General features: G+C 48.4%; 1 protein-coding gene across 1 annotated transcript in view; it reads left to right on the forward strand.

Annotated features, from left to right (window-relative positions):
- Nucleotides 1–19,582, forward strand: part of SEL1L3 (SEL1L family member 3) — a 390,847-nt gene that overhangs the window by 64,834 nt on the left and 306,431 nt on the right. The window contains exon 2 of the mRNA XM_069202147.1: nt 1,704–2,259. Coding sequence (XP_069058248.1) covers nt 1,704–2,259 — 556 coding nt within the window. The remainder of the gene's footprint in view (nt 1–1,703; nt 2,260–19,582) is intronic.

A 19,582-nucleotide genomic window follows, 5' to 3' on the forward strand; every position in this document is an offset into this window, starting at 1 on the left:
GTGGATCTGGCGTCGTGGACTCATGTGGCTGTGGTGCCTCCCCCTTCCCTTCCCCCTGAGGTGCCTGTAATTTTTTCATCAGATGCCCCTGCAGTGTTCTCTCCAAAGGACTCAGGTCTCCTGTGTGGGCTTTGCCCTTGTGTCGCTACACTGTAGCCCACGGACTGTTCCATTTAACTTTCATGTACAGGACTAATTGCCTCAGTTCTCCATGCCAGTGTATATAGTATCATTTTGTTATGGATATTTTGCGTAGTTGACCGCTCCATATCAGAGTCTATTTTTTATATAAATGTTTCGTCCCAATTTATTTCTGTCTTTGCATTCTTAAGGGGGGTTTGGGTGGTGTCACTGTGCATTGTTGCTCTGCATTAGTGTGTACATAGTTTGGGGGGGGGCGCATATGTGTGTGCCGTAAGCTTCCCTCCTCCCCCCTCCTGTGTGTCGTAGGTGCAGTACTCACCGTTGTCGTCTGCGCCGGAGTTCGTACTCGTGGTAGATGAGAAGGTAGACGAGAGCAGGTAGGATGTTTAATTCGGGTTCCATGCTGTCCTCCTTCCTCGTGGAGTGTGTTTTGGTGCGCGTTTTCCCGTTCGTAGTCTGTTTCCACCGTGTTTTTATCGGCGGGGCTCCCGCCCCGGAAAAGGTGGCGGATTGGTGAGTTGTGATAGTGTGGGCGGTACATTGTCTGCCGCCTGCCTGTTGGCGGTGACCGCCACGCTGTTTGTCTGCACCGCCGCGGCGGTCGGAGTGTTAATGTGGCGGGCTGTGTTGGCGGTTCCCGCCAGGGTCAGAATTCCATTTTTTCGACCGCCGGCCTGTTGGCGGGTTGGCCGCCGCTTTATCACCGACCGCCAGGGTTAGAATCACCCCCAAAGACTTTTATGGCGGTGGGGTAAGAAACTTCTCCTACTCTCACTCAGCTGATATCTGAAGTAGAAGGTGTACTTAGCATGCACACCAAGTGTCCAATTGTCTGCAAGCAACATTTTGTAGAGTCCCATAAATCTGCTCCCTGGGCTACTGCAGCGGAGCAAATCGCTGAATCCTGTGGAAAGTAAATTAGGGCTTGTCAAGTGTTTCCCTTATGTTATGATATTTCCTATTCCTTTCAAAATATGTTCAGAGTTTAATGAGTTAAAAGTGCCAAAAAATAGAAGATGCCATTTATAAACATTAAATAGTTAAATGTACAGTTTCGATATGCTGTATGATATGTATTTGCTTTACCTCCAAAACTTTGAAATGTTTTCTTTTACTTTTTATAAACACTACTGTACACAAAGCCAACATCTTGGCAGTATTTTAAAGGCCAGACCTCTATGCTTTGCCAAAGCTTATTTTGCCTTTGGTTAAGTTTTCGTACCCTGTTCATAGTTTTTTTAACATTTGAGTTTGGTTTTGGCATAACATGTAAAGGATTTGAGACTTGGCTGTTTTACATTTAATATCAAAACAAAGTGATTTAGTTTTTCTACTGAATCTTTTTTTTACGTCCTTTTTGCACAGACTTCAGGGGTTAGCCATGGAGATAGCTTTTCAAATAATCCATTATATGTTCTGATGTGCAGAGCCTGGTTTGGTGTATTGCTTGATCCCTGTGACAGCTGCTCAAATTTCTTTGAAGCTTGACTGTTGTTCTTGTTGGTCATTTTCCAATGTAGCTAAACTCTGTTTCTGACTAGAATATTTTCTCATTTTAGAACCCACTGCCCACTTTTGCTAGGACGACAACATCTGTCACCATGTACTCCGAGCAAACACTGAACTCTGAAGACTTCCTCAAATTTAGCAATGTACCAGAAACCGTCAGTGATTGCAAAGTCCATGTACATTATTTGTGTTCGAACCCTTGCATTGTGAACCTTGAAGTAGTGGCTTCTTCTGAGTTCAGAAGTGCAGTTCCCATCATTAAGAAGAAGTGGCGAAATGAAAATCATCTTTATGTCCACAGAACTAGGAAAGTGGATATAAAATTCCCAAGTATTATGGTGTATCGGGATGATTATGTCATCAGAAACTCAATAATCATTCGTTCTGTGTTGGTAAGAGCTTGGATCAGTCACCAAAAATTTAATGACCAGTCCGACAAGACCAATGGAACCTCCATGCCTGCAGTTGTGAAGACCTTTGCTGTTCTGAGACCTCTTCCACCTTTTCAACGCCCTTTTAAAGATCATAGAGTATGCCTTGCATGGAACATTGAGATTTTGTGGAAAATAGAAGAAAATCGAATACCTCAATGCGCATTTGAAGATGGTAAGTATAACTTTATTGAAAAATATGCTGTTCATTGCACTTGGATCACGATTCCTTGCTGATGGTCCTGGGGGACTGCGGGAAGTTAGTCATTAATAATTTTCAATGATGATGCGAATTATCCCATGTCTGTGATTCATAGAAAGCAAATTGCCCTCATGAATATTAATTTTAGAAATTCGAAATGACAGCCTGGACTGTCAGCAAGCACTAACTACAGCTGTACCTTTGTTGGTAAAACACAATTTTAATCATAGTCTCCAAACGTATTTAATAGCAAACTTTAGTGTGTCGGCGATAAGATGCAGCTTCAGAGTGCCCATAGTTTGCATCATACCAAAACTCATACATGCGTGCACCTGTTACATAGCCACACTCATTATCAATAACCACCTTTTCATATCTGCAGAATTGTTTGCTATGTTCTAAAAGTTCTCAAAGTTCGCTAAAGTTTTCAAGGGCTGGTAGATTAACAACCAATTGTTGCTCTCTGGTGACTTCATGCAGCGAAGGTCAAAGCAAACACAATAAAGAGTTTGTACACAGCAAAAAGAAAGCTATTTGGATGTTAAGTATTTCATTGGAGAATGAAGAGGCATCTTTCGGTGGGTAATTAATGCTCTAAGTTTTAACTGATAAAGGACATACCACTGTTATACAACCAATGTTATTTTGAGATTTCCAAATCAGAATCATCATTAAAACCTGTTTTCCACAACTAAATCACCATTTTAGTAACAGGTTGTCAGATCTGTACATTTGATTAGCAAGGATGCGCCTAAAGGATTTGAAAAGGTGCGTACAATACACAGTTCGGAAATAAGAAAGAGGTCACCTGTGTTGATTACTCAAAATGTGTTTACTTACAATTAGCATAATTACCACTAAATTCTGTAAATATATCTGTTTTAAATTATTCCGTTTACAATATTCAGCTACACGCCCCTGTCAGCTCTGATTATTGTGTGACACGTTTCTCATAGCGTATCTGACAGTCTAGGCTATTCAGAGTCAATGACTGATTCTAAACACTTAACAACCTTTCATTGGGTAGCTTCTCTTCTTTAGCTGCTGTCGAGCAAGACTGGTACAAACGCAAGCTATATTCTTCATCTACGAAGACTCCCCACACTGCCGTTCACTTGTGGGAACGTTGGGAGCAAAAACATATTATTATAACTTTTCTTACAAAAACAATGGTTTTGAAATCACACATATTGTAAGTGCTAATAAGGAGAGCAATTGAACATGTAGTGACAAAACTGGATCATGTTGAGTGCAATTTTCCGCACATTTATATATTTTTCAATTGTCTGTGTTTTGAGAAATGTGGCATGCTTGCATAAAGCTAGTACCAGCAAGATGCAGTTCATTGCATAAAAGCACACTATTTCCACAAGTGGAATCCACTTCTTGTAGCATATATCGTACCATATTATATTCCCTTGTGCATCATGATAAAAAGAGCACCCCACATGTGTCGCCTAGGGAAGCTCAAGATTAAGAAAAGTGTAAATCTGAGGCCATGTTAATTGTGTTTAGGGCATATATTTTACTCAAGTTGCAAGTCATTTTTCATCAATGTTTTCCACATCACCCCAGCAAAGCTAGGGTGATGATATGTCAGAAGTTACACACCCACCTTTTGCTATGTTGCCCACAGGGCCTATGCTGTACTGCACAAAGAAAGTGACTTGCGTAGACCAGCTACCCAATATACAGATCAGGACTGTCCACTTTAAGAAGGTGTGATTTTGCAAAGCAAACCATGGTACTCAGTTGGTGGCGCATATTGGGATTTAAATGGAAGTTCCTGTCAAAACAACTCAGTAAATTGAAAGAGCTGGTATAGGTATCCAGATAGACCAAAGAGTGGTCTTCAAAAGGGGGTGAGAGGTGTAGGAAGGTCTTTGTTGCGTATAGAGTTGGCCACAGGTTAAGCATGAGGAACTGAGTGTGTGCTTAGTATTTTACTTGAAAGATGAGTGCTGGGAAATCCACAGAGGATTTTAACGATTACTTTTAAAAGGTCCAATGAGGGCGAAGAACTTGATTTGATAGCTAAAAGGACAGCAACGTGAACAGAAAAATATTAAAGAAGGTTAGAGAAGATAGTACAGCAGAACCATTAAATACATACTGTTGGACTTGGTCCTTTTTGCAGGATAATCCCTAATCTTTTTGCCTCCTTCCTCCTATTTTTTTCTGACCAATTTCTGTTGGCTTTTTGACTTTGAGCACTTTACCGCTGCTTACCAGAGCTAAAGTGCATATGCTCTCTCTGAAAATTGTATTGTTGATTGGTTTTTCCATGACTGGCACATTTGTTTTACTAGTAAGTTCCTAATAAAGTAATATTATCAGTGGGCCTACAGTACTGATTGTGCCACCCTCATGAGTAGCCCTGTAAACATGACTCAGACCTGCCTGTGTGTGCAGGGTTGTGTGTGCAGTGTTGCACTGCAATGTGACCTGGCAAGTGTACCCACGTGAGAGGCCTAAACCTTCCTTTTTCTACATGTAAGGCACCCCTAAGGTAGGCCCTAGGTAGCCCCATGGGCAGGGTGCAGTGTATGCTAAAGGTGGGACATGTACTTGTGTGGTTTTACATGTCCTAACAGTGAAACAGCAAGGCCTGTCTTTCGTAGGTTAACATGGGGGCTGCCTTTAAATATCATTAATGTGCAGTTTCCCTTTGCGAGCAGATAGAAGTATGGAGTTCAGGGTTTCTGAACTCACAATTTAAAAATACATCTTTTAGTGAAGTTGGTTTTTAGATTGTTAGTTTGAAAATGCCACTTTTAGAAAGTAGGCATTTTCTTGCTTAAACCATTCAGTGACTCTGCCTGTTTGTGAATCCCCTCTAGACAGTGGGACAGAGGGAGCTATGGTGTGGCCTGCATATCCTGATGAACCATCTGTGCTAGAGTAGCGGAAGGAGCGGTCATTTACACCTGAATAGGCTGACCTACCCTCTCACAATGCAGTCTCCAGCACCCTGCTGTGTGTCTGGGGCCTGGCCTGGGCAAGGCAGGATCTTGCAAACAAGAGAGACTTCCCTTTGAAGTTTACCAACTGCAAAGGCAGAAAGGGGTATAAGGCGTTCGTAATGCCACGAAAACCATGGCGGTAGGCCCTATCAGTGACAGGGAATCCCTTCCCTGTCACTGATAGGAGGCCCCCTCCCCCCAACGCTCCCCAAACACCCCCACCCCTTCCTTCATCCATCCTCCCCCTCCCTTCCAACCTCCCACCAGACACACACACACACACACACACACACGCAGACACACATTCATCCACACAGACATACACACATACATACATACATGCATTCATTCATTCACGCACACATATGCACACACATCCAAACTTCCACGCACACACGCATTCACATTTCCTTTCATACATGCCCTCACACACCTTCATACACGCACTCACACACCTTCATACAGGCACGCAAACAACACTAAACATACACTCGCATTCACGCACACACTCACACATACATGCACACACCCCCCACACACACACACAACCTGACTTACCTGTATCCATGGGGTCTTCCGGCAGGGTTACGGGATGGGGCGCTGCTACTGCCAGCAGAACACCGCCAGCCGTGAAGTCGGAAGAGGGCCGGCAGTGTCCTGATGGCACCAGCGGTCAGGTGGTGGGTTGGGTTTGGCTGGCTCGGAATGACCCCCTAAATCATTCATAAGAACCGCTGCTTTCCTAAGAATAGTGAATTGAGGATGAGAGCAGTTTCTTCAGCCCTTCCTTCAGCAGAAAGAAATCTGATATTCTGACTATGTCACACTCAACCCCTTGTTTATCATCTTTAACTTTCCTTCTGGCAACAGAATTATTTCCTTTTAGGAATCCACCAGAAACCCCAGGAATTACATTCTGTTGGGAACACTCTATGATTCCTCCACATTAATATTGAAACCCAGTCACCAAATCAACTCTATGCCCCTCTGAACTTGCTTGACCAACCTCCCTCTCTCCTGTCCCAAGCATATGTTACTGTCTAGGTTCACAACCATCATCAGTCCCTATGCTCTGATTCCTGCGACGAGACCTCACCAATTTGGTGTAGCACCAAGGAGTGAAGGATGAACTGAATGGAAGAGACTTGAATCTGAATGCCTGTGTTTTCCACAGAAACTACAGGTACTTTCTGTGCTCTTGTGATATTGCCAGTGTCAGGGATACATGTTTAAAACTTGATGTAACATCCAAACCCACAGAAGAAGGATATTTCTCAGGCAAATCATAGTTTCCATTTTGAAATGGTGGTACAGAATGCAACAACATTCAGTAATTTATCCTGGCACCAGGGTCATGCCCTATCCACACCTTTTTGTAGGTTCTCTCCCTTAGATGTGATTCAAACTATTACAATTTTAGCATCCAGTCCCAGAATTATTGCAGCTTTCTCAGATACTATTGGCCTACTGTCCACTGAACTTTTTATCCTGGACCTAATATATTCAAAATATAAATGGTAAAGAAGCCCACTCCACTGAATTTGGATTCTGAATGAGGCAAGGGGAAACAGTGAGATTGACTTACCCGTCCACATAGTAATATGAGACTTATTTCTATATTTTTAAGGACATTAACACATCACTGTACTAATTATCATTTTCATAGTATTCATAAAAATTCTGGATACATAAACCATCATATAGGCCCTCATTCTGACCCTGGCGGTCGGTGATAAAGCGGCGGCCAAGCCGCCAACAGGCCGGCGGTCTAAAATATGCAATTCTGACCCTGGCGGGAACCGCCAACACAGCCCGCCAACTTAACACTCCGCCCGCCACAGCGGTACAAACAAACAGCGCGGCGGTTCCCGCCAACAGCCAGGCGGCAGACAATGTACCGCCCACCCTATTACGACCCACCAATCTGCCACCTTTTCCGGGGCGGGAGCACCGCCGATAAGAACACGGCGGAAACAGACTACGAACGGGAAAACGCTCACCTCTACGCACTCCACGCGAGATTCCGGCAGCATGGAACCAGAGTTGCAGGTCATCCCCGCACTCCTATTCCTGCTCATATACCAGGAGCACGCCCGGCGGCGCGGAAGACATCGGTGAGTACTGCACCTACGACACAGGGGAGGGAAAAGATTACCGGCACACACCCACCCACCCACACCCACTACAACACACACATCAATGCATTCCCACAGATCACTGTCACAACCCACAAACCACCCCCCTCCGAAATAATGCAAAGACCAAAAGAAGAGATCATAAACGGGCAGATATATTGAAATATGGACACCAGTAATCGCAATAAAGAAATAAACTATATACAAAATATATACAGCTACTAAATGTAGTCCAACCACTGTCCGTGGATCACAGGGTTCCTGTGCAAAGGGGCAAGGCCCAGTCCCACGACAAGAACTCCACGGAGAGAACACTGCAGGGGCATCAGAAAGAAAATCGGACAGGCACCTCAGGGGGAAGGGAAGGGGGGGCACCTCAGCCACTTGAGTACACGACGCCAGATCCACGAGGGGACTCCATGACCACTGGCCCATCCTGGGGAGAGCAAAGCCACAGTCCATACAGTCCATAACAGACCCCACTGCCACTGGAGGAGGCAAGTTGGCCAGAGGACATCCTGCAGCCCTGCCCGAGATAGATCCTGCCCTGCCACGTCTGCCAAAGGGCCAGCGGTTCTTGCCTTGAAGGGCCCAGTTCAGCGGTGCTTGAGACGGCGGGGCCCAGTTCAGCGCTCCTTGCCTTGAAGGGCCCAGTTCAGCGGTGCTTGAGACTGCGGGGCCCAGCGGAGCGGTTCTTGAGACGGCGGGGCCCAGCGGAGCGGTGCTTGAGACGGCGGGGCCCAGTTCAGCGCTCCTTGCCTTGAAGGGCCCAGTTCAGCGGTGCTTGAGACGGCGGGGCCCAGTTCAGCGCTCCTTGGCTTGAAGGGCCCAGTTCAGCGGTGCTTGAGACGGCGGGGCCCAGCGGAGCGGTTCTTGAGACGGCGGGGCCCAGCGGAGCGGTGCTTGAGACGGCGGGGCCCAGTTCAGCGCTCCTTGCCTTGAAGGGCCCAGTTCAGCGGTGCTTGAGACGGCGGGGCCCAGTTCAGCGCTCCTTGCCTTGAAGGGCCCAGTTCAGCGGTGCTTGAGACGGCGGGGCCCAGCGGAGCGGTGCTTGAGACGGCGGGGCCCAGTTCAGCGCTCCTTGCCTTGAAGGGCCCAGTTCAGCGGTGCTTGAGACGGCGGGGCCCAGTTCAGCGCTCCTTGCCTTGAAGGGCCCAGTTCAGCGGTGCTTGAGACGGCGGGGCTCAGCGGAGCGGTTCTTGAGACGGCGGGGCCCAGCGGAGCGGTGCTTGAGACGGCGGGGCCCAGTTCAGCGCTCCTTGCCTTGAAGGGCCCAGTTCAGCGGTGCTTGAGACTGCGGGGCCCAGCGGAGCGGTTCTTGAGACGGCGGGGCCCAGTTCAGCGGTTCTGGAGACGGCGGACGGTCTATGGCCAACTGCTCATTGCCTGGTGGTGCCCTCCTGGGCAGCGGGGATGGTGCTCCTTCAATGCCCACCTGGGCTGTGGGTGGTGGGGCCCTCCTGGCCAGCTGGGCTGGGTCCTCCCTGGGCAGCGGCTATGGGGGTGGTGGGCTCTCCCGGGGCAGCTGTGCCGGTTCCTCCCGGGGCAGCGGCTATGGGGGTTGTGGGCTCCTCCTGGGCAGCAGGCCTGCTGCCTGACCTCTCCGACTTGCTGCCCTTGCCCTCCTTAGTCGTGGGCCTGTGGCCCTTTCCTCCCTTTGGAGCTGTGGCTGGTGACTGTCTCTGGGTGGTGTCCGGGGGGGATGTAGAAGGCGGGCTCCTGCGGCGCCCCTTCCGCCTTCTGCTCCTCTTCCCAGGGGGTGGGCTGCCTGTCCCCTTGCTGCTGGGCGAAGATCCAGACATGCGGGCTGGCGGGCTCCAATACCCCTGCACCCTTGTCAAGGGGGCTGCAGGGCTGGTGGTGGCTGAGGTGCTCTTCTTACCCCGACGAGAAGGAGGGGGGGGCTCAGGGTCAGGAAAGAAGTTAGTAGTGGCGAGGAAGAGCTTCTTGGGACAATGGAGAGTGGTAGGTACAGTGGGAATGGGAGTGGAGGGAGAGGATGTGGTTGTAGGTGAGTCACGTTTGCTGTCTTTGGGTGCAGGTGCAGGAGGGATAGTGTGGAGATTTACCATTTATTGTAGTATCTCCTTTATGGAATCTAGAATGTGATGAGGTAGAGGATGAGGTGTGGAATAGAATGAAGGGGGGTGAAGGATCTGGGAGGAGAAGAAAGAGGAGTTGTTTCTGTATCTGCTGAAGGTGTTGAGACTTCATGTCATAATAAAGATAATTTGAAAGAAGAAAGAAGAAGTCTGTGGAGTTGAACTTAACATTGGCGACGAGGACCTGTGCAGGAGACAGGCTGAAGGACACCTTCACTCCTGGAGTATTGAATATATTGATAATAATCTTCGAGGGAGCTTCGACAAAAGGTACTCAAAGCAAAAATAATCTCTTTTACCGGCGTTACTCTTCAACTTGGAATTATTTTTATTTTTTTTTAACAACCAAATTGTACTTTTTGAACCGTTATAACTGTGCCCGTGTTCCCACGCGCCGATTAATCTGTTGGCATTCATCTTCCTCGCGCTGAGGGAAAAATAGCCGTGCGCGCGTTGACACGCGCTGAAAGCAACTGGCTGTGTCTGCCGCGCGTTGCTTGAAAAGTAAATAAACGCGAGGACTATGCGCGCGTTAACACGTGGTGATTTTTTTTGAAAAACAAATTAAACAAATACCGGCGCACATCGCTTGAAGGACTTTTAACACATTTTAGTGCAAAGTCGGATTGTTCCAAGTATAAACAAGCTTACCTGCATCAGAACGGAGTTGAAAAGGGACTAAAAAAAAAAAAAAAAAAAAAAAAAAAAAAAAAAATGATGAAACTGAAGAAAGACTATTTCTGTAATGCAGTGAATGAAAAGAACTGAGGAAGTGAAGATATATTATTATATTTCTTCATTATCAACTATACTTATGTGAATAAATGTATAAATGCTATAAATACATTTATATTGTATTGGAGAAAATAACGAACATTTAGTGCACAAAGAAAGAAAAAAAAAAAAAAAAAAAAGGGGGAAATGGGTGATCAAAGTATATTAGCGCCACCCCCATTTCTTCCAACTCCAGGAGATCCATCCATACCTTGGAAGCAGTGGAAGAAAATTTTTAATACCTATATGTTAGCTAGTGGCAATGATCGATATGCCCCTCCTAGACGCCAAGCTATATTGTTGCATCACATTGGTATTGAAGGTAGAAGGATATATGAAAATTTACCAGAAGTATCGTTAGGAATGGGAGATGGTCATCCTTCTAACGTCTTTGACATGTCTATGCAGATGTTAGATATACAATTCATTCCAAAAACAAATTTGGTATTGCAACGTCATAAGTTTTTTTTCAAGGATACAGCGGAAAGATGAGGACATTGCATCTTATGTGGCGAGTTTAAGGGGCCTAGGGCTATCCTGTGAATTTGATCATCTACTTGATTCTCTAATAAGGGATCAACTTGTGAGGTGTACAAGTGATAAAAGGATACGCGAAAAATTACTAATGAGGGATCCGAACTTGGAAGAGGCAATACAGATTGCTAAAAGAATGGAGCATGCAGCTGTGTGGCTGCAAGAAATGGATGTAAAATCTACACAAGCTGAACAAGGGATTGTAGCAGAAATCAAGAGGAAAGAAGAACCTCGTGGTGCAGTGCGATGGAACAAGTTTGATAAAGATGATGATGGTGTTAGGGAGAATAAAGTTGAGAAACGGAAAACACAAGATTGGAGAGTAATAAAATGTTATCGATGCGACGCTCCGGGGCATATCGCTTCTAGTAAAATGTGCGCTGCTAGGAATGCTATTTGTCGCAATTGTGGAAAAAGGGGGCATTTTGCCAAGGTTTGCAAACTCAAATTGGGTAATAATAACAAGATGGTTCAGGAGGTGCAAGACATATGCGAAAATGTAGAAGATATAATCTTGACAGTTCATGGAGAATTGGTTTCCCACAATTGTGAAGAAGTTTCTCTACAAAAAATCAGAAAGGAGAGCACTGAGGCACTTGATAAACCGCATATCCAAGCTATGTTAGATGATGTTCCGGTTAGGTTACTTGTGGATTCAGGGAGTTTATTCACTCTTATTTCAAAAAAAGTGTTCGAGTCTGGATGGACAAATTCTTTATGCAAAAATCTATCAACACCTGATATAAAAGCAGTGGGATATGCAGGAAGAAGAATAGAGATTATTGGAATGTGCTGCATGATGATTTCATTCAAAGAAAGGATCATTCAGGGAAAGGTGTATATTACAGATTCTGGTACAAATCTTCTTGGTTGGCGCCATCAGAAAGATCTTGGTATAATTTTGAATCCTAACGCAAAGGAACCTGTGTCACTCACTGAGGAGAGTGGTATTGGTGTTGTGACAGAATCTATTGAACATGGTTTAATTGCGAGATATCCAGAGGTTTTCTCTTCTAAATTAGGACTATTAAAGGGATTTGTACATAAGATTATACTGAAAAAAAATGCTACACCTGTTGTGCATAAAGTAAGAAATGTTCCAAACTTAATGAGGGAGCCATTGAAACAAGAATTAGAGAAACTGTTGAAGGAAGATATTATCGAACCGATCGAATCTTCTGAATGGTTGGCCCCGGTTGTCGTTGCACCGAAGGATGATGGCAAGATTCGCTTATGTATCGACCTTAGAGATCTCAACAAGTGTATATGGGTTGACCGACAACCTCTTCCAAACATTACAGAGATGCTGTCAGTGAAGGCGAAGGGAAATACATTTAGTGTTTTGGACATGTCCTCTGCGTATCACCAAATAAATTTGCATGTGGAGTCGCGACATGTAACATCCTTTGTAACACCGCTAGGAGCTTTCAGATATAAGAGGATGCCTTTTGGACTTGCCTCTGCTTCTGCGGTGTTCCAAAGGATAATGGAGCGAATTTTTGGGGACATGAATCGTGTATTATGTTTCCAAGATGACATACTGATCATAGGAGAAGATGAGTTTGATCATGATCTTTTATTCCATGAAGTAATGCATAGGTTGAACAAAAATGGTCTAACGATTAAGAAAGAGAAGTGTCAGATTCGTAAACAGGAGGTAACATATTTGGGACACACAGTAAATGAGCATGGGATTAGGCCAAAGAAGAGCATTGTCTCTGCAATCAGACATGCTCCAGAACCTGGCTCAAAAGACGAGTTAAGGTCATTTCTGGGGCTTGCAGAGTATTGCTCCAAGTTTGTTAAGAACTTTTCTGAGATTGTTGAACCATTAAGAAAACTTATGAAGAAGGGAGTAACGTATGAGTGGGATGAAAGTTGTAGGTACTCTTTTCAAGAACTAAAGAATCATATTTCAGAGGTTCCTACGTTGGGAATATTTGATTCATGTGCCAAAACCTTTTTGACAACTGACGCTAGTAACGTGGGTATTGGTGCTGTGTTAACGCAGGTTAAGGAAGGTGAGGAACGCGTTATTGGATTTGCGTCTAGAAGATTGCAAGGTGCTGAAGTTTCGTACTCCGTAATAGAGAGGGAGGCCCTAGCTTGTTGTTGGGGAATAAACCATTTTAAATTTTACTTGTGGGGTTTACCCTTTAAATTGAAGACCGATCACAAGCCACTTACTTACATTTTTAAAGGGGGACGTGGGCTGGAAGGAGGTATTACCCCACGAATTTCTAAATGGTTGTTGTCAGTTTTGAGCTACAATTTTACGGTGGAATTTGTGAAGGGTAGTAAGAATGTTATTGCAGACTATTTGTCTAGAGCGCCTGTGAGTGAAGAAGGGTTCCTGGAGGAAGAGTCAAAGGATGTAGTGAGCACTGTTTTAGGAGACGTAGCTATAACGGCGCAAGAATGGGAACAGGCAGAGGAGAATGATCCCACTATACAGGTTGTGAAAGAAAGAGTAGTTAATGGTTGGAGGAATGGGGATGAGCAGGATTGTGACTTAGTGAAGTATTTTAGAAATAGGGATCAACTAAGTATAGTCAGTGGGAGGCTATTAAGAAGGGACCAACTTGTTCCACCGGTTAGTGTACGTAAACACATTATTGAGATTACCCATCAAGGGCATCTGGGCAGGGGAACAATGAAAAGAAAGGTGAGGCAAACATTTTGGTGGCCTGAGATGGACAAACAAGTTGAAGAGGCTGTAAGAAATTGTGTGGCATGTGCCAACAGTGACAAGACCAAGGTGGTAAGGCATGTACCTCTGGCTCCTGTGAGATTCCCTAAGGGTCCATGGGAGAAATTGGCTGTGGATTTTATTGGACCTATGTCCAGTCTAGGAATGGGGTGTAAATATATCCTGGTGTTAGTGGATTATCACTCTAAATGGTTCATCACTAAGGTGGTTGGGGATGTGAAAACTTCCGTAGTGATAGAGTTCTTTGAGGAGGTATTCATGGAAGAGGGCATACCAAAATACATCGTGTCTGATAATGGGGTGCAATTTATATCATCAGAAATGACTGATTATTTGCAAAAAGTTGGGATCACACATGAGAGGGTAGCACTTTTCCATCCGCAAGCCAATGGTCTTGTGGAAAGGGTGAATCGATTGGTTATGGAAAACATACAGTTATCTTTGGCGAATCAACTTCCGTGGAAAAAAGAATTGAGAAAAATGATGTGGACCTATAGGACGACCCCCCATTCTATAACGGGAGTGTCACCTTTTGTATCATTAAAGGGAAGGGAACCTGGTGTACTGGAGTGTCCGGTGTGGTTGAAGGCTAACAAGAAAGTGGTGGTTGATAGAGAGTCGATAAGGGCAAAGGTTGAGAAAATGCAGGAAAAAAGTGCCACATACTACAACAGGAGGATGTGTGCGAAATCTAGCATTATACGAAGGGGAGATTGGGTAGCAGTGAAGAAGAAAAGTATTGTTCTTAAAGGAGAAAGTAAATTTTATCCTCCTCAACGAGTGTTGAGTGTAAGGAAAAATGTGGTGGTTTTGGAAAATGGGTCTACATGGAACTTGGGAAATGTTTGCAAACTTGATCGTCAAAATTTTTGAAGTGTTCTATATTGTTGTACATAGTTGATTATATTATCTTCATTGCTTTCTATTTGATTTATTTGTCCTTATATTGTAAGGGGGGAGGTGTGTGGAGATTTACCATTTATTGTAGTATCTCCTTTATGGAATCTAGAATGTGATGAGGTAGAGGATGAGGTGTGGAATAGAATGAAGGGGGGTGAAGGATCTGGGAGGAGAAGAAAGAGGAGTTGTTTCTGTATCTGCTGAAGGTGTTGAGACTTCATGTCATAATAAAGATAATTTGAAAGAAGAAAGAAGAAGTCTGTGGAGTTGAACTTAACAGATAGGCTGTCGTGAGGTGGATGGCTGTTGGGTGGGTGGGTGGCTGCGTTTGTGTGGTGTGGAAGAGGGGGTGACAGACACAGTGGGAGAGGACACAGGGGACGTGTAAATGGCAGTGGGGGTGGTGACTGCACGTGTGCGGACTGGAGTGGAGGGTGTGCTGGTGATGGAAACACTGGCTGATGGTGAGGTGAATGGAGGTGTGAGTGTAGACGTCACAGGGAGGGAGGAGGGAGACGAGGAGGTGGGGGTCACAGAGGTGGTAGTGACTGTTGGCATGTCTGCATCGGAATGTTGCGTGTGTGAATGTCTGCGTGATCTGTGGTGCTTATGTTTGGATGAGCTTCTCTTGGGTGTTGAGGTGTGTGCAGGCTGGTCTGATGGTGTGGGTGGGACAGGCAGAGGAACAGGAGACTGGGAGGAGGGAGTTAGTAGAGGCAGGCAGGAGACAGGGACAATGGCTGCCGTCAGTGCTGAGGCCAGAGCCTGGAACGATCGCTGATGGGCAGCCTGACCCGAATGAATGCCCTCCAGGTACGCATTGCTGCGATGAACCTCCCTCTCCACCCCCTGGATGGCATTCAAAAGGGTAGTCTGCCCAACAATGAGCGTTCGGAGGAGGTCAATGACCTCCTCACTGAGGGCAGCGGGGGTAACAGGGGCAGGGCCTGAGGTGCCTGGGGCGAAGGAGATGCCCGGCTTCCTGGCAGAGCGGGCACGGGGCGAACGCTGAGGGGCTGCTGGGAGGGCGGAGATGGTGCGCTGGGTGGCGGCTGTACCTGTAATGGCGGGGGGCACGGATGGTGCCACCCCCGCAAGGGAGCCCCCTTCCGAGGACGTGTCCGTGTCGCTGCAGGCTCCAGTCGTCCCCGTCGTGGAGCTCCCCTCGCCCTCCGTCTCACTGGTCCAGTCTGACTCTGTGGCATGGCCCTCCTGGGCCATGTGAGATGCAGCTCCCTCCTGCCCCGATGCCACTTCTCCTCCGCCTGATGATGCTGATGCACACAAGCACAGAAAGACAAACAAAAAGGGGGGGGGAGAGAGAAATAAAGGGATATTGAGTACATGGATCTCCGGTACAGTTAGCGGACATGACAGACACAGATGCCCCCTGCACTAAGTTGCGCACTTGGGGTCCGCTACGCATTCCGTGGAACATGCCCTACACGCCCAGAGTTGACAACTGCACCCATGGATGACACGGCCCAGGGATGGCTGTACTGACAAACTACTGAGGGTGGTGGCTGGGGACACAGGGGCTTACGGGGGTGCCCAGCCTACAGATATCGCCCTGGCCTAGGGGGAGCCCCAGCCCTCCTCCCCCACCCAGACACCTCCACTGCGCGACAACAGAGTAGATAATGCTTGTACTCACCCCCTTGTGTCTGCTGTGCTGCCCTCACGCGCCCATCCAAATCAGGGTAGGCCACCGCCAGGATCCGGAACATCAGGGGGCTCAGTTGACGGCAGGCACCCCGCCTACGTTGGGAGGCCATCCCCAGCAGAGACTCGGCGGTCTTCTTGGTCCCGCGGCGGATGTCCTCCCACCTCTTGCGGCAGTGGGTGCCCCGTCGATGGTGGACCCCCAGGGTCTGGACTTCCTTGGCGATGGCACGCCAAATCCCGATCTTCTCATGGGCGCGGACCTATGTGACACGTACAGGGAGGGAGAAATACCACGTTCAAGTTTGTCAGCATTTTCCTTTCCAGTGGCCCAACGCCCCCCATCCCCGCCAGGCCCCCCGCCATGCCCAACATGCCCCCCATCCCTGCCAGGCCCCCCGCCATGCCCAACATGCCCCCCATCCCCGCCAGGCCCCCCGCCAGGCCCAACATGCCCCCCATCCCCGCCATGCCCCCGCCATGCCCAACATGCCCCCCATCCCCGCCAGGCCCCCCGCCAGGCCCAACATGCCCCCCATCCCCGCCATGCCCCCCGCCAGGCCCAACATGCCCCCCATCCCCGCCAGGCCCCCAAGCCAGCCAGTGTCCCCAAATCCAGATTGAATTAAACTCACTTGTTGGTCTGGAGGACCGTAGAGTAGCGCATACTGGGGGAGGACCCCATCCACGAGTTTCTCCAACTCCTCTCCAGTGAAGGCAGGGGCCCTTTCCCCAGGTGCAGCAGCCATTGTCCCTTCCAGACCGAGGTCACAGCAACACTTGCAGTATAGGTCCTCTCCTGTGAAAGTTCAAGTCGCAAGTGGATAAGTAGATAGAAAATGGCGGTGACGTCCGCGGCGGTGCGTACCGCGGCGGTGCGTCCCGCCACCGCCGGCGCCCTTCGCCATTGGCTCCTGAAACCCATAGGCTTCAATGTTAACCAATGCGGCTTTGCGCCGCGGTCTTCGCCCGCCGCCCGCCGCGGTGTGCCACGCCAGCGCATTGACCTCACATCCCATTGTCACACTTCACAGGTCAGGCAGCCGCCATTTCCAGGGCCCACATGGCTCAATTTCAACTGCGTCACACAGGCCTAGGCCTTGCATAGCCACTCAGACACGCCATTCACTGCATAGAGAATCGTATACTGTGCTAGCTGTGAGTACGTACCTGTGGGTTGCTTGACTGTGTGCTCCATGTTGTCCTTCCTAGGCACCGTCCGCTGGGTTTGGCGAGGAGACGGATGAATCCTCGCGTGTACCGACCGCTGGTGGACCTGTCGACAATGGAAGAACGCCACATTATCCTGACCTACCGTCTTAACCGTGCCACTATCCATGAACTGTGTGCCCAGCTGGAGCCCGACCTGATGTCCCCCATCCGCCAACCCACAGGGATTCCCCCTCTGGTGCAGGTCATGTCAGTACTCCATTTCTTGGCAAGTGGGTCATTTCAGACAACCGTGGGAATTGCTTCTGGGATGTCTCAGCCCATGTTTTCGAAGGTGTTATCCAGAGTGTTGTCTGCCCTGATGAAATCCGTGAGGAGCTACATCATTTTCCCTGAGGTGGGCGAATTGGCTACAGTGAAGGGTGATTTCTACACCCTTGGACATATTCCCAACGTAATTGGTGCCATTGATGGGACCCATGTGGCTTTGGTTCCCCCAAGAGACAGGGAGCAGGTGTACAGGAACAGAAAAAATTACCATTCGATGAACATCCAGGTGGTGTGTTTGGCTGACCAGTACATCTCGCATGTAAATGCCAAATTCCCAGGGTCAGTGCATGACGCCTACATCCTAAGGAATAGCAGCATCCCTTACGTGATGGAACAGCTACAGAGACACCGTGTATGGCTAGTGGGGGACTCTGGGTACCCCAACCTGTCGTGGCTACTGACCCCAGTAAGGAATCCCCGGACCAGGGCAGAGGAACGGTACAATGAGGCCCATGGGCGTACTAGGAGGGTGATCGAACGCACCTTTGGCCTCCTAAAGGCCAGGTTTAGGTGCCTGCATATGACAGGTGGATCCCTAATGTACTCACCTAAGAAGGTGTGTCACATCATCGTGGCCTGCTGCATGCTTCACAACCTGGCTTTGCGCCGCCAGGTGCCTTTCCTGCAGGAGGATGGTCGAGACGGTGGTGTTGTGGCAGCGGTGGAACCTGAGGAGAGTGACGAGGAGGAAGACGACGGGGCTGAAACAGACAACAGGGACAGAATCATTGAACAGTACTTCCAATAGGACACAGGTAACATTTCAAAGATAATTTAGTAAATGTTAACTACTCTCCAGCATCTCTGCTGCCTGTCTATTTGCCCCAGTGTATGATGACTGAGTTTTGGCTTTTCCCTCCCTATTTCAGATCTGGGGTCCCCACTACGAGTCCTGTGCTTCGTTTCCCCATGGACTACAGCTTTGTGGCAGCTGTTTGTTGACTTCACCATGTACAAGGACATATTTGCACTGTCATGTCAATTACAATCTATTGAAATCACAGCCAGACTCCAGATATTTTGGTGCAAAATAGGTGTTTATTGAAGTGCTCAAAATGGGATGGGTGGTTTCAAGTGGGTGGGGGCTATGGTGAAGGAATGTCCATGGCAGAGTCCAGAGTAACAGTCACACAGGTGCATTGTCCAGAGGCCTGTGGAGAGATGGAGCATGGGCAGTTCAAGGATGGACAGGGTGACAATGTGGGACAGTGGGATGACATCAGGTGGTATCCATTGCTGGCGGGGGTCTTGACATCCTACTCTGTCTTCTTGCGAGATCTCAGGGCCCTCTTGCGGGGTGGTTCTTCTCCTGCAGGAGGTGGGGGTCTGGTGGGCTGCTGCTGTGCGGGGGCCTCCTGTCCACTAGCGCCGGCGGAGGTGTTTGGCTGTTCTTGGTCCAGGCTAGTGGCAGGGGCCCTTGGGTGTTGTTCAGTGTCCGCCCTGGTGTTGACGAGGTCCTGCAGCAGCCCTACCATGGTAACCAGGGTGGTGTTGATGGCTCTGATGTCCTCCCTGTACCCCCGATAGTGTTCCTCCTGCAGTACCTGGATCTCCTGGAACTGGGCCAGTACCGTCGCCATCGTCTCCTGGGAGCGGTTGTATGCTCCCATGATGGTGGTGAGGACCTCGTGGAGAGTGGGTTCCCTGGGCCTCTCCTCCCCCCCCTGTCGCACAGCTGCCCTCCGAGTTGCCCTGTTTCCCTGGGCCTCTGCCCCCTGGCCGGTGTGCCCACTACCACTGCCCCCAGGTCCCTGTTGTTGTTGGGGTGGTGGGTTATCCTGGGTGCCCTGTAGTGGTAGACACACCGCAGATTGACGCGCCCTGGAGACAGAGGCATGGGCCCGCTGGGAGGGAGCTGTGCTGGTGTTCCCAGAGGGGTTAGGGTCTGTAGTGGCCTGGGCCTGTGTGAGGGGAACCGACTGTCCAGAGGTCCCCGATGGTCCGGGCTGGTCATCGGTGTCCAGGTCGACAGAGCTGCTGTCATCGCTGACGGCCTCTTGGGTGGGGGGTGTGGAT

Source organism: Pleurodeles waltl, chromosome 1_2 (genome assembly GCF_031143425.1).
Source record: "Pleurodeles waltl isolate 20211129_DDA chromosome 1_2, aPleWal1.hap1.20221129, whole genome shotgun sequence".
NCBI lineage: Eukaryota > Metazoa > Chordata > Amphibia > Caudata > Salamandridae > Pleurodeles > Pleurodeles waltl.